The following is a 15579-nucleotide window of genomic DNA, read 5'->3' as shown; positions in this document are numbered from 1 at the left end:
GTATTTGCTATGTGTTAGAGCACCTTGGTTGTGACTCGTGTTAGAAATCATGCTTATGCTATATGCCGGTATTATTGGGACTTACAGAAGTCGTATTGTTGTTAAATTACTTGCTTAATTTGCAATTATGTACTCAGTAATATTCATTCATTTCATATCATATCTCAGTCTCTGTTGATATTCATTGATGCACCGTATCATCATTTTTTGGCTGATTTCTTTGTGATATTTTTGAGCCCGAAAGACTGGAGAGATTGATGATGAGTGAGGCCGAGGGCTTGATTGTGAGGATAATTATGGGATCGGGCTGCATGCTGCAGCATGTTTCTATTGATTAATGCCATGATTGGCTTATTATAACGCTTGGGCTGAATGAGCCCCTCCGGAGTCTGCATACCCCCAGTGAGCGCAGGTATCTACTGAGTGCGAGTGCGAGTGCCGAGAGCGAATGCCGAGTGATTAAGAGGATTGAGTGACTTTGAAAAATGAGTGACTGTGAGGACTGAATGATTGTGAGGAATGAGTGACTGTGGGGACTGAGTGATTGGGAGGATTGAGTGACTGAGCATGTTGAGAAAAATTTCTACTCAAAGAGATGTACTTTCCTCATGCCATTCGATAATGAAATTTCTTATTGTGGAAGAAAGTTTTTAGGAAAAACTACAGTTTTCAGGCTTACTCATATTTTGGTGATTTCGATGAAAAAGAATTGAGTTTTACTATTATACTTGAAAAATATACCTATTTTTCTGGAACTGTGAACGAGTTGAGCATTTTATTATTGAGTTATTCTTTGTGCTGTTTTAATTATATTGTTTATGAAATGTTACTAGCTATAGATGTGGACTCTAACCTTGGTAAAAGCTCCTCAGTACTTTCAACCTAAGATTAGCTTTGTTTCGTAATTTGTAAATTTATCTTAGGTTCACGGTTCACCCAGCTATAATTATTATGCCCAATCCATATCAAATTTCCCACATGTTTTGCAAGGTTATCTAATTTGTCACAGTAACATTTTTCGTAATTTTTCTCTATAGCATAAATTTGGTGGAGCGAATAAATACTTATGCTAAATTAATACTTAGTTGTGACTTTTTTCCTACTCCCTCCATCTCATGTGGCATGCTTCTTCAGAGTCAATTTAGTTTGAATTTATCTCAAATAATATTATAAATTATAATTTATCTTATGTCAATATAATAAAAAATATATTTTACAATGTTGATCAAAATTTACATATTGAAAAACAAAAAATAACACATAAAAGGAAGTGTCACTTTTACATGCGGTTAATTCCCTTTTGGATTTTGCAATTGAATTTTGTCGCTTTGTACTAGCATAGGAAAAGTGAAACCACAACCCGAGAAGGAGAGGCGTACCGGTTTCCTCGCCACTTAAATTTGTAGGACTCTTGAAAGTCGATACATGAACTTTGAATTTTCCCATTTGAACACTTCAACTTGACAAAATGAGTACTAATAAACACATCCATCAGAGCGTGTATATCAATTGCGCTGACATGTACAACACATCATACTAAGCTATTTATTACTTGCCATCTGTTATTTGTGGGTCCCATTTTTAAATACAAAATCAGAAAAAAGTTACAAATACAAAAAAAGGAACGTGAAGAGAGATCTGCATCGGCGCCGCAACAATAACAGAGGTGAAGATGGAGGCAGCGAGAATCGTGAAAGATGTTTCCCCTCACAAATTTGTGAAGGCTTATGCCGCTCACCTCAAGCATTCCGGCAAGATGGAACTTCCTGAGTGGACTGGTCTTGTCAAGACTGGTAAACTCAAATAGCTTGCTCCATATGACCCTGATTGGTACTACATTAGAGGTTGCTTCTATGGCATGGAAGATCTATTTGAGGGGTGGTATTGGTGTTGGTGGATTCCGAAGAATCTATGGTGGTAACCAGAGGAATGGCAAGCGCCCTAGTCATTTCTGTAAAAGCAGTGGTTCAGTTGCACGCAACATACTTCAGCAATTGCAGAACATGAACATCGTTGACTTTGATCCTAAGGGTGGAAGGAGAATCACATCCAATGGCCAACATGATCTTAACCAAGTTGCTGGACGAATTACTGCTGCTCTTTAAGAGATGAATTTAAGCAATTTTATGAATACATGCTAGGAAGACGAAAGAATTGGAAGGGGAGGGGAAAAGTCTTTTTTTTTCTTTTTTCTTTTTTATTTTTATTTTTATTTTATTCTAATTCTAGTTTTTTTAGTAAAAACAATACTATTCACGCGCCTTGGCAGCGTGATTTGCACACAGTATAGCCATGTCAGCTACAGTGCTTCCACATAGGCATGATCAACGGTCAAAAGTGTTTATTAGTATCCGTTTTGTCAAGTTAGAGTGTTCAGATGGGAAAATCCAAAGTTCATGTATCGGCTTCCAAAACCCCTACAAGTTTAAGTGGCCAGGAAGCCATTACGCCAAAAGGAGAATATGAAAAGTTGGAAAAGGTTCATTCCACACATGACGAATATGAGCACGTGATTTTTGCCATACATGAATTACTCCCATAAATTCAAAACAAAATAATTTCGTTTCATTATTTGCAATTTTTGTGGATTTTGTGGCATTTTCTGTTAATTGTTTGTATTTGTCTGTATATATATTTTTTTTTAATTAACGGAAAATACAAAAATATGTCACATTTGCATTGAGGATTTAACTTTGCATTTTTGAATTAAGTAGTAAATTAGTTATTTTATAAGAATTGAAAAATCACAAAAAAATAGTTTAATTTGCACGCTTTAATTTGAACTTTGATTTTGAATAATTTTCTTTTAATTTACTTTAATTAATTGTGATAATCTTTATTTAAGTCTAATTAGGATTTTTCAGGTAAATTAGGTTCTAGGATTTAATTTAGATTTTAATTTAATTTTTTTTTAAAAAAAAAAGAAGAAAAGAATTATTTTGAAAAAGAAAAGAGAATTGAAAAGTTAGAAAGTGGGTTGTCTTGTTTTAACTTGTCCATGCCCAAAATAAACTCCCTCACCCCAGCCCAATTACGCCAGACCCACGCCCCAAACCCGCCTGCAACCCGACCCGTTCCCTAAATAATCGATTAAACCTAAAAGAAATGGATGACCCCTAAGTCCCAAACCGACGCGTACTGTGCTTCTTCTCCATCGCTCTCACTCAAACCAAGCCCCAAATTCAGTCCAAATTTGGGCGAGTGAATCCCAAATCTCACCTCACGCGTTCCCCCCCTCTCCTCGTCACCAATGTAACGGTTTCTGACGAATAGAAGATTCCTTTCAGATATTTTTGCGCGTCTTTTAGCTCCTGATCGATTGGCTGGATATATGGGGGTCGTGGATGGATTAAAATCAATCCCCGCCCTCCATCTGTCCCAAAAATCGTTCATAGAAGGAGATTTGCAGAGATTTTCGGGGGTGTGTCGAAGGTTCAACAAAATCAAGAGGGTCTATATAAGGTGAGCTTTTCTCTTCTGAGAAAAAAAAAGTTCTAGATTTCTTTGTATTTTTTTACATTGGTATTGCATTTCAGAAAAACAAAAATACAAAAATAGCTTGTGTTTGATTTTTACTCAAGTTTTGTTTCAAAAGAAATCAGAAAATCACCAAAAGATTTCAACATTTGTTTCGATTTTTGGTTCTCAAGAATGGAGTTTGATTGAAGTTTAGGTTTGAGTCGGTGTTTGGATTTGGAATTTCGGTTCTGATTCGAGGTCCATTCATAAATTTTGGTTATGTGTCCTTGTTCTAAGTCTTTCCTGTTTTCTCACTCGGATTCCAGATTCGAGGTTTCGTTGCTGGTTGATTCACTGTTCTTTGCCCAGCTGTTTGTTCCAGCTTACTAATTTCAGCTCCTGCTGGGTTTCGCTAGTTGTTTTACTGCTATTAAGGTATGTGCTTTCGGTCTTGCATAATGTAATGGCTATTTGGATGTTGATCGAGCCCTGCTTTATCTTTGCCCTTAAAGCAATCTCTAGTTTAGATTTGCTTATTGTGAATTTGTTCAATTGAGTCCCAGCGTGATTCTTGGTTCCATATTGCTCTCAGAATGCTCTTGATGTCCTTTTCAGAATTTATAATTGCTCAAACAAAGCATATTTCTAGTTAAAGTTTATAGTATGAAGGTTCAGTAATTGCTCGTCCAATTTTCTCACGAACATCTTTTTTTGTTAAATCACAGTCCTAAAAAACAAAATCGAAAATCATCTCTTGAATGTTTTGCTTATTCTTATATGCACTAGCATTAAGCTTTGTCTTCAAGCATGAAGTAGAGTCAAGTTGATCCTTACTCTACATGTTCGGAAATGGGTTTGGCGAGTCCTTTGTTGTTGGGGTTTGAATTTGAAATGAACGTCAATTTCTCTACTTCTTGCACTTCTGTTCTACCTATGTGATGATGGTGATGAATTGGCTTTTGGTGCTTGACTTGGTTCACCAGTTTCCTTCCATGAAGTCTTCTTTGGTTTTTGACATGGATTTCCGGTAAACCAAGGGTTCGTTTTGTCTCTGTTCAAACGAGCTCATTAGTATAGTTAAACAGCTTCTCTTTTGGTATAAAGGAATAGCCCAGTAGTTTCTGTTTTGAGTTGTATGAGTGTGGGTCATAATTTCATTTGTTTGTTTCGTGTTTTGTTTGTTGCGTGCCGATAGCTGATAGGTGCATTACGCTCTAGCTGTTGATGGTTAGATTAACAGTTATTCTGCTTCATTCTTAGACTGAGAATCGACACCAGATGTGAAAAAGAAAAAAAAAACTCTAAAACAAACAAAAACAGTGGAGTTCTAGACTGATTTCCAATTCAGAACAATCTAACAAAAAGGAGCATAACTGTTTTATCGATTCAAAACAAAGTCTGTTGCATTCCTGGGTTACTAAGTGGATTCAACTGGATTTCTGCTAGTTGTTGCTGTTTCTTTTCATTTGTAGCTGAGCTCTAGTTTGTAGCAGTTTGTCGGCCTTTATTTGGCCATGTTAAGGCCATATTGTTGTTGTTAAGGCACTATGTATCTTCCTGATCATGTGATATTCCAGCAGTAGGTGTTGTGCTTTAATCCGTTGGTCGTCTGAATATCCTTTCTGATTCTTCTTGATCCTGTGTGCCTGTTGATAATTCTATTAGACCTGGAAGTTTAAGTTTCAAGTTATATAATTGAGGAGGAAGTGCAGCTGTCCAGGTCCGCTTGTTTGTTTCTTTTAACCTAAAATGTGCATTTGTGTGACAACCTAGTGTTTGATTAAGGGAGAGGTTCCTCATTTGAAATGATAATTAGCTAAATCCATGTCTTATGCTCTTTGATTGTAAGCTTAATCCTGCGGTCTGAACTTAATCCATGTTAAATCCCTTCCTAGTGATTGAAGCTCGTTAAAGTTTAAGTTCCTCACGTACAACTTAGGATCGATATTGTGAACATTTGCCTGGAAAATAACATGGTCCGATAATGGGTGTATCTGAGTTGAATAGCCCATGAATGAAAGTGAATGTGAGAATGTGATGGAAGCTTCAATGAAGGTTTAATTTTGAAATCAGAAGGCAAGACTGTGATTTGATTAGTGTATGTGCCCAACCTGTTGCTCATTTCTATGATTTATTATTCCTAAAAATTCAAATTGAGGTGCTGTAATGGAATTTGAGTAACAACTCTAAGATCTCATATTTGACCTCCCCAAGAGTGTGATTCAACTTTCTTCTGCTTGTAACACCATAGTAGAAATTGCATCTGAGCATGCACTGAATTCTATGTCTGGCATTTTCCATAATACGTTGATAGTTTGTTCTGCCACTTTATTCCTTTGTAATACCATATTCTAATTGCTATATCATTTGTGTGATTTGCCCCTCTCCCATGCTGCATGAACGAGGTTGGGCGTGAGAACTGGGAAAAACCTTACCATTGGTGATTGAAATTATTTATATATTTTAGGAATTGGACTTGAATTTTAGATGATGTAAAGTAGAATTAGGATTAACTTCGAGTTCTTATCTTAATATAGATTAGTATACAATTGTAATTGTATACACGTTAGCGTGACATAATTACGGTTCTAAAATCAATTCGGAGTATGCGTTCGCGCAACTTTGATCAAACCTTTTTTTTTATAATAAATGTGTTAGTAATATAGTACCTTTTGATTTAATTTAGTTCTTGGTGTGACATCCGCGATCTAATCACATATGGCCCTCGTATTAATTTCATAATTCAACGAATGATTGTAGCTTGCTTTAGGCACGTTTAATATCTTATCGTGGTCGTGGACACGTTCGCGTGACACGATTAAGTTCTTAAAAACAAAACCGGAGTATGCGTTCGCGAAACTTTGGTCAAACTTTTCTTAACAAAGTGTTATTAATCGTGGACACGTTTGCGTGACATGATTTTTGACGCGCCAAACAAATGGGTATACGTACGCTTGACTCGTTTCAAGATAATTTCTTAATTAAAAGAGGCAAATGCACATATGATCTAAAATCAGTAATCAAATAATTTTAATAAGCCAAGTATGATCAAAGCGACCGTGCTAGAACCACAGAATCCGGGAATGCCTAAAACCTTCTTCCGGGTTAACAGAATTCCTTACCCGGATTTCTGTGTTCGCAGACTGTAGTACAGAGTCAATCTTTTCCTCGACTCGGGATTAAACCGGTGACTTGGGACACCATAAATCTCCCAAGTGGTGACTCTGATTTTTAAATAAATAAACAATCCCGTTTCGATTGTCCTTTAATTGGAAAAACTCCCTTATATTTATGCCCTTTACGGAGTGTAGGTAAAAAGGAGGTGTGACAACGAACACCTTTTATTTATGGAACGCTGGCTAAATGTTCGAATTGACAACTTAACTTTTTTCAGAACATTATTACAAATTTAAGTATATACAGTAATTTGGTTTATTACATAAACCTAAGTGAATAAATTAAATTGGTCGATTGTAGATAAGTAACTTCTATATTGTCTTAATAATTACTCCCTCCGATTTAATTTAATTATTTTTTTTAATCCACAATATTTTTTTTTTCAAATTTCAAAAAGGAATTAACTTATTTTTTCCAAAACTTCCCTTGGTATAAAGAGCATAAGAGTATTTGCAATATTTTAATGAATAAATTAAGATTAATATGGTCAATTTTATTGTTGATTAATGTTAAAAAATGAATTTCTCAATATATGTAAAAACAAACCAAAAAATTAAGGGAGAAGTTCCGGATTTGTCCCTCTACTATTGTATATTGTTTACGTTTGTCCCTCGTTATACTTTTCATCTATTTTCGTCCCTACCGTTAACAAACTCTTCAGATTTGCACCTAACCCTAATGGACCTACACTGTGGCAGGCTGGCAACTGACACCTCCAATGTTTGTCCATATGAGTTGCCAGTCATATTAAAAACAAAACTACCAAGTCAGATGGCCCCAGAGGAAGGAGCGACATAAAAGAAGGGAAGAACTAGGCGGTAGAGTCTTCGCTGTAATCTGGCCTGGAGTTGGTCGGAAACTACCTTCTCCATCATATTTTTTTCTTCTCTTCCATTATTTTTCATGCGAAAGAACAAAAAAAGGAATAAAAAGGAGCTATGGTAGTATCTGGCCAACAGAATCCGATAAATCCACCGGAACAGCTCCACATGACCCATCCTAATTTTTTTTCAGTTGTATTTTTCTCATTCTTTTTCTTTTTCACTTTACAGGTATACATCGCCGATAAACCTCCAAGATCTAAACTTTTTGTAGTCAAATTAAACCATGTTCCATAGATCTAAACTTACTGCTGGGTTTCACTAAGAGATTGGGAAGTATTTGGTTTGACTTTATGTAAGAGATGAGTCTCTTATCTAGTATAAGGAGTATGTTGGGCCTTTCTTTTTCTAGTCCAATTGATTAGTAAAAGCCTTCTTTTTTTTAGTTGGTCAGCCCAGTTGGGTATTGGCCATAGTAGAAGTGAAGCCCCATTCTAGAAGAATACCACATGTCCTTAACGTGTCCTTCAATTAATGGGTCTGTTATTTTCTTTTGTTTGTATTAGCTCAGTCCTAGTTGTCTTTAAAATATCATCAGAGTCTATACGAAGAATTAGGGAATTATGAAGAATTTCTAACTTTTCTATTGATTTTCATTTTTGTCTTTCAATTGCTACTGTTCTATCGAGCTAATCATAGCTCAAGTGTTACATTTGGTATCCAGAGCCTGAATCTTGGCAATGATGGTCGATAAACAACATGGTGCTCCAACGGATGAGGCCGTCAAACAATTGGAATATCAGTTCCAAGACTTTATTGTCGATACCGCAAAGAAATTCGATAAGATGGATGAACGGCATAATGTTTTTGAAACAAAGATGTTGGATCTCGCGGAATTCTCTAAACAAATGCAAGAAATGATATTGATGCAGCTAAGCTTGAAAAAAACTCAAGGCATGGTGGCCTCTACCAGGTCACCGGCAATGATGAGCTTCAGTGCTTTTGCCATGGAATCTGGACAGTCTTCAGTTGCTGTCAATTGTCACTCTAACACTTCAACTCCTTCTCAAACAACCACCGGCACCACTACAAGTAACGTCTCACATAGACCTTCATCTTTTTCGTTAAACCAACCTTTTCCAATGAACCCTGTTTTTTCTTCTAGCCAAATTCACACTCCATTATCGTCCCACCCATTGAACCCTTCAGCTGTAGCTTTTACACCGCCCAACACCGCTCCTTTTGTTTCATTGGGCTAATTTTCATCTTTACCTTCATGTCACCCCCTGACCCCCCCCCCCCTCCCCGTAACAGCTTACCGGCCCACAAATAATTTTTCTCCAACAAATCCATTATATGAGACCAACCAAATTCATCTAACTTAGTCATATGGTCAGTATTATTCTCAAGGCCCAGTAGTTCCGTTTGGATCATTCAACCAACCAGCTACTGGTTGGTCTAACCACACTCCGAATACTCTGGATTGTTATGGGGCCCAATTACATCATCTTAAATTGCCACTAGCCAAACTAGCTTTTCCGAAATTTGATGAACTTAATCCATGCAGCTGGATTCGTAGGTGTAACAAATTTTTTGAGTTTTATCAAGTTCATGATGACACCAAAATAATTTATATTGCAATACACTTAAAAGATTTTGTTGACAACTAGTTTGACAGCTACGTGCTTGATAGGGGTGGTCGTGTAACATGACCTACCTTTTGTGTGGATGTGTGTAAACGATTTGGCAACAACATTCCCGTAGGGGTGACATCAGAGTTTAATCGTTTGTCACAAATTGATGATGTTGAAAGTTATCAGCGAAGATTTGAAGAATTAAGATGTCTAATTTCCTTGAATAACCCATCGTTGCATGAGTCCTATTTTGTGGAGTGCTTTATTGGGGATTTGAAACCTGATATTCTGCCATTAGTAGAGTATGCTAATCCCAGAACATTGATGGATGCGTATAATTGTGCCAAGCTTCATGAATAATCCTTCAATGCCCTATACCAGCAAATGTATTCTTAATGGACCAAGAAACTTTCTACACAATTTCCAAGCCTACTTTCCCCTAGCTCTGGTAAAAAGCCTTAATGTTATTACCCTTAAAAGCCCGGCAAACTGAAAAATGTCCTTAGAATAAATGCGTGCAAAGAACCTGTATTATAAGTGTCTAGACAAATATCATCCCAGTCACCAGTGTAAACCAAAAGCAGTACAAGCGATGGAAGGGGAAGAGTTTTGCGATGCTGCTGAGGTTTTGCAATAGAAGGGCAAGAGGAAGTAGTGGAAGGACACGATCAGGGAGAAGTGTCCATTAATGCCATAATGGGCTGTGATAAAACTCCTTCGACCATTAAAATTTGGGCTGGGTTAAGAAGCATCAGATAATAATTTTGATTGACAGTGGATCCACTCACAGTTTCATGGATCCACAATTAGTGAAATTGTTGTCAAGCCCTACTGATTTCTTACCTATGCCAATGCGCTAAAGTTGGCCAATGGTCAGTATGTATGGTGTCATGAACATAACAAGCAATTTAAGTGGAAGATGCAGGAGTTGGAGTTCTCTTTTGATATGAAAGTGCTTAAGGTATGGGGTTGTGACATGGTAATAGGAATGGACTGGATTGACACTATGACACCTATTGTTTTACATACAAAACCACTGAGTATATCATTTATTAGGGACTCCAAAGTGGTTCATTTGCTGGGACATACTGAGATTCAACCCCCCAACAGAAGTGGATGCTAGAAAGATCAGGAGGTTGCTCTACACTAGACAATGCAATTATGTAGCCCAATTATTGTTGGCAGAAAAGTTCAAGACGAGGAATGAAATCCCAGAAGAGGTACAAAAGTTATTGAGCATTTACTTAGAATTGTTTCAAGAGCCTAAGGCCCTACCTCCAGCTAGGCCTTGTGACCACGCAATTGAGTTGTTACTAGGTTCTAAACCAGTCAACGTTAGGCCGTATCACTACTCATTCGAACAAAAAAATGCCATTGAGGAGATTGTAACTAATATGCTAAAGGCTAACACTGTTACCACAAGTGTATCTCCTTTTGCCTCACCAGTCTTATTGGTAAAGAAAAAAGACTTGAGTTGGAGATTGTGCATAGACTATAGGAAGCTCAATGAGATTACAGTAAAAAATAAATATCCTATCCCTGTTGAATATTTACTTGATGAACTGTTTGGTGCCAAGTTTTTCTCCAAAATGGATTTGCGTTAAGGGTACCATCAAATCCGAATGAAGGCGGGTGATGAGTATAAAACTGCTTTTAAAACCCATCACGGGCTTTGGGAATTTCGAGTGATGCCTTTTGGTCTTACTAACGCACCCGCAATATTCCAGGCTCTCATGCATCAGATATTTGGCCCATTTTTAAGGAAATTTGTGCTAGTATTTCTTGATGATATCTTAATTTATAGCACCTCCTTACATGACCACGTTAAGCATTTACAGATGGTGTTTGATCTTTTGAAGGCCAACCAATTGTTTGCAAAGTTGGAAAAGTGCAGTTTTGCTCAATAACAAATCGAGTACTTAGGCCACATTGTTTCTACTGAAGGAGTCAGTATTGATGGGGCTAAAGTAGAGGCTATGTTGAGTTGGCCTGTACCTAAATCCGTCAAAGAGTTGAGGGGATTTCTGAACCTTACTGGTTATTACAGGCGATTTATTAAAGATTTTGCTCTAATCAGCAAGCCTCTAACTGAGTTATTCAAAAAGGGTTATTTCCAATGGACAGAGAAGGCAACCCAGGCTTTTGAGGAGCTTAAACAAGCCACGGTGAAATCCCCTGTGTTAGCGTTACCTAACTTCACAATACCATTTGTTGTGGAAGTAGATGCGAGTGGAAGAGGAATAGGGGCAGTTTTGACACAAGGAGGTCGGTCTATTGCTTATTTGACTCAATCTTTAAGCACGAAACACCTTGGGCTGTCTACTTATGAAAAAGAATTGATTGCTCTCCTCTATGCCATTGATAAGTGGAGACATTATTTGCAACCAAGTCATTTCATAATTAAAACTGATCACTTCAATTTAAAATTTTTGAAAGACTAGAGAATCACCACTTCTTTACAACCATTACCTATTCCCACTCGAGCTTGGGAACATGTGGCGACGGATTTATAAGTGGTCTGCCAAAATCACAAGGAAAAGATTCAGTTCTGGTAGTAATCGATAGATACACCAAGTACTCTCATTTTTTTTGCATTAACCCACCCATACACTGCTTCACAGATTGCACAGGTCTTAATTGATAATGTATGTAAGTTACATGGCTTACCTACTTCTATCATATCAGACCGTGACCCCATTTTCATCAGTACATTTTGGAGAGAGCTTTTTAAGGGTCTTAAGGTTCAATTGAAACCAAGCTCGACATATCACCCTCAAACCGACAGACAATCTGAAAGGTTGAATCGTTGTTTGGAGATTTACTTGAGATGTATGACCGGCCATAAACCTATAGATTGGAGCAAGTGGCTCGCACAAGCAGAATTTTGGTATAACTCGAACTTCCATAGCTCCTTGGGAATGTCTCCTTTTAAGGCTCTCTACGGTTATGAGCCTCCAATGCCCACATTTGAATTGGTGGCTCATACCAAAGTTGATTCTGTGGATCACTTATTGAGGGAGCGTCAACTGATGGATAAAATGTTGAAGGATAATCTAATTCGGGCACAAAATCGAATGAAACATTTTGCCGATAATAGAAGAAGTGAGAAGAAATTTGAAGTAGCTGATTGGGTCTTCCTGAAATTGCAGCCTTACCGACAAAGTTCAGTAGCATTGCGGCGCAATTTGAAGCTTTCAGCTAGATTTTTCGGACCTTACGAGGTAGTGCGCAAAATCGGTTAAGTGGCTTACAAGGTCAAATTTCCAGATGGATCAAAATTCACCCAGTCTTCCATGTGTCTCAGCTCAAGAAGAAGATATGAGATCAAATAGTGGCTTCACAGGACCCTCCTTATTGCACAAATGATGGGAGAATTCTGACTGAGCCAATATCCATTTTAGAACGAAGAATGATCAAGAAAGGAAATCGGGCAGTGGTACAATGGTTAGTTCAGTGGGCAAACTTGCCGCCAGAGGAAGCTACATGGGAGGATCCTGCATTTATTCATTTTCAATTTCCGGGATTTAATCCATGAACCTCTGTCAAGGTTCTTTAAGGGGAGTGGAATGTAAGAGACGAGTCTCTTATCTAGTATAAGGAGTATGTTGGGCCTTTCCTTTCCTAGTCCAATTGATTAGTAAAAGCCTTTTTTTTTTAGTTGGTAAGCCCAGTTGGGTATTGGCCATAGTAGAAGTGAAGCCCCATTCTAGAAGAATACCACGTGTCCCTAACGTGTCCTTCAATTAATGGGTCTGTTATTTTCTTTTATTTGTATTAGCTCAGTCCTAGTTGTCCTTTAAATATCATTAGAGTCTGTACGAGGAATTAGGGAATTATGAAAAATTTCTATCTTTTCTATTGATTTTCATTTTTGTCTTTCAATTGCTACTGTTCTATCGAGCTAATCATAGCTCAAGTGTTACATTTGGATATAAATCTCCAAGAAACTCCTTTGGATGAGTACTTAGTTCCAGCGACGAATCAGATGATGAAGAAGGTGATAAGTGAGAATCAGGATGTTGCATTACAAGTTTATCGATAGTATTGGCTTTCTCCATTCTTATTTTCCCTCTGATTAACACGATTCTTCAATGCTATTGGAAACTCAAGCAATCTTTCTCCTAAATTTTTATACAAAATTCATAGCCCCTTCATTGGATCTTAATAAGTAATTGTTTCATGTTTGTTAGTAAATTACCAACATAGAATAGGCATTTCTGCAGACAAAAAGCTAGAAATTGACAATCAAGAAATATTTAAATATGAAAGAAAAGTTGCACAAATTTAACAAGAGGATTAACAGAAATCAAAATGCAAAGACCAAAAAATGGTTTTAGGGTAGATACTAGATAGAAAGAGGATAAAAGAAAAAAGAATTGTTTTAGGGATTTCATTTTTTCAGTTAAGTTTTGCATAAAAAAGGAAGGGCTGACTTGGCAATTGACATGGACAAAAATTGGAGGGGTCAGCTGCCACATCGTAGGTCCGTTAAGGTTAGGGGTAAAAATGAAGAGTTTGTTAACGGTAGGGGCAAAAATAGACGAAAAGTATAACGAAGGACAAATTTAAAAAATATAAAATAATAAAGGGACAAATCTGGCTTTTTTTCAAAAAATTAATTAAAGTGAACCGGAGAGAGTACCACCAAGAGGTGACACTAGAAATTAGCTATTTTTCGACTACCAAAATAGTCGAAAATTAGTCAGAAAAGTACCTATTTCGACTACTTTCCGACTGATTTGGAGTAGTCGGAAAAAGGTAGGTCGGAAAACGTTTTCTGCCAAAAATTAGAAAATGGAGCTATTTTCCGACTGAAGTAGTCGGAAAATAAAAAAAATATTATTTATTTTAAAAATATTTCTGACTACTGTTGTCGGAATGTTATATAAATAATAATTATTTATAAGTTATTTTATTTTATTTTCCGACTACTGTTTTAAAAAAATGCATGATTCTGGGCTCATTTTCTGACCATTGTAATCGGAAAATCATTATGCTGGGGCTCATTTTTTGACTACAGTAGTCGAAAAACTAAGTTGATTTTTAATAGAATACTGCCATTTTATTAGCACACCACCTGTCAAATGACCAATACTATAAACAACCAATTCAACAAACCAATTCCAACTAAACAACCAACTCAACTAACCAATTTCTACACAACCAATTCCAACTTCAACAAACAAACATTCAAATCCCATAATATCAAACCAAAACATTAGTTAAAGTCTAAATATTCAATATCAAGTCTAAGTAGCTAATACACATAGACACTAATATAATAAAGTCTAAACATATATATACCACATCATCCAAATCTACCATTAAGTCTAAATATAAAATCTAAATATCCAAGAATAGTAATCAACCATAAATCACTACTGCGCATCTGATTCAGTCTCTTCATCATCATAAGAGTGAGGCATGTGTTTTTTCATGTATTTATCAATTCTAGCAATGTGAGCTTCGGTTGTTTCACATCGTTTCGACAACAACTCAATTTGCTTTTACATTGCTTTCATTTCTTCCTGATTTTGCACTGTAGGAGCATCCGAAACTAATAGCGATGGACGAAAAGAGGAAGGTCATTGTACTCCAAGCCCGTAAACTCTTCCTTTGGATACAACACCTGCTACATCTGTCCATATTGAAGTCATATCATCAGGTGACGGTTGGATTGGGGTACCATCATCAGAAGTAGGCTGCGGCTGACACCATTCATCCAAGCTTCTATGATATCCATTCTGAAATAAAAGTAATAAGGATTATGTAACTAAATTAACATGTTCTCCTAGGATTATATGATCTCGATATGCTCGAATATGAAGTTTATCTCCTAGGATTTGTTGATCTACCACAGTTGATTATCATTATCAATTCAAAAAACAGGTACTTAAATTCCATGGCTTGTTAATCCGTGAAAAGAGTCTCTTTACAGAAACATTGGAGCATCTCTATTGTCCAAACCAGCCGTCGGACTTCATTAAACAGATTCCTTTGTTTAATTCATTTGCAAATTGCAACTATGGACTTTAATTTCTTTTCCTTATCCATATTTACACCTTCATCGTACATCAGTATGGTTGGCAACTTGGAGTTATCGTAATCTGAAATCAAGTAACATTGAATACACCGACAATAAAAATATTTTTTGTGTGTCAGCCGTATAAATTTAACCAGTTATAACATATATTATTTATAAGTTAATTTTATTTGATAGTGTTAAAGAATATATTGTTGTCTGGCAATACACTAAAGTTAAACTCGATCTCATGTCCCTCTTTCGGGGTGAATGTTTAAAGTTTTCAAAAACGAAACATCATAAATATTGGTGTCAAACTGTCAATATAGAAAATTTACGCTTGTGGTTATTACCAAAACAGTTTCCTCAAGCACTATCATTAGAAAAAGAGGAGACAACAGAAACCAAGAGGACTATGAATATTCACACTTATTCTGGATGACAATATTCACATTTTCAATTGCAT

General features: G+C 36.6%; 1 protein-coding gene and 1 pseudogene across 1 annotated transcript; both read left to right on the top strand.

The window, feature by feature from the left end:
* Positions 1 to 1672: 1672 nt before the first annotated feature.
* Positions 1673 to 2120, top strand: LOC107823840 (small ribosomal subunit protein eS19x-like; annotated as a pseudogene).
* A 9889-nt stretch (positions 2121 to 12009) lies between these two features.
* On the top strand, positions 12010 to 12626 carry LOC142170316 (uncharacterized). Its single transcript, XM_075232197.1, has 2 exons — positions 12010 to 12312; positions 12435 to 12626. The coding sequence occupies exons 1-2, from the start codon at positions 12010 to 12012 to the stop codon at positions 12624 to 12626; spliced, it is 495 nt and encodes a 164-aa protein (XP_075088298.1).
* The last annotated feature ends 2953 nt before the right edge of the window (positions 12627 to 15579 follow it).

This window comes from Nicotiana tabacum, chromosome 16, assembly GCF_000715075.1.
Source record: "Nicotiana tabacum cultivar K326 chromosome 16, ASM71507v2, whole genome shotgun sequence".
Taxonomy (NCBI): Eukaryota; Viridiplantae; Streptophyta; class Magnoliopsida; order Solanales; family Solanaceae; genus Nicotiana; species Nicotiana tabacum.
This window is presented reverse-complemented; position numbering and strand designations above follow the sequence as displayed.

Excerpts from the sequence above, each read along its gene's own strand:
- LOC142170316 (XM_075232197.1), top strand. The coding sequence starts at position 12,010 with ATGTCTCCTTTTAAGGCTCTCTACGGTTATGAGCCTCCAATGCCCACA. Across the intron at positions 12,313-12,434 it reads GATTTTTCGGACCTTACGAG|GACCCTCCTTATTGCACAAA; the intron begins GTAGTGCGCAAA and ends GTGGCTTCACAG.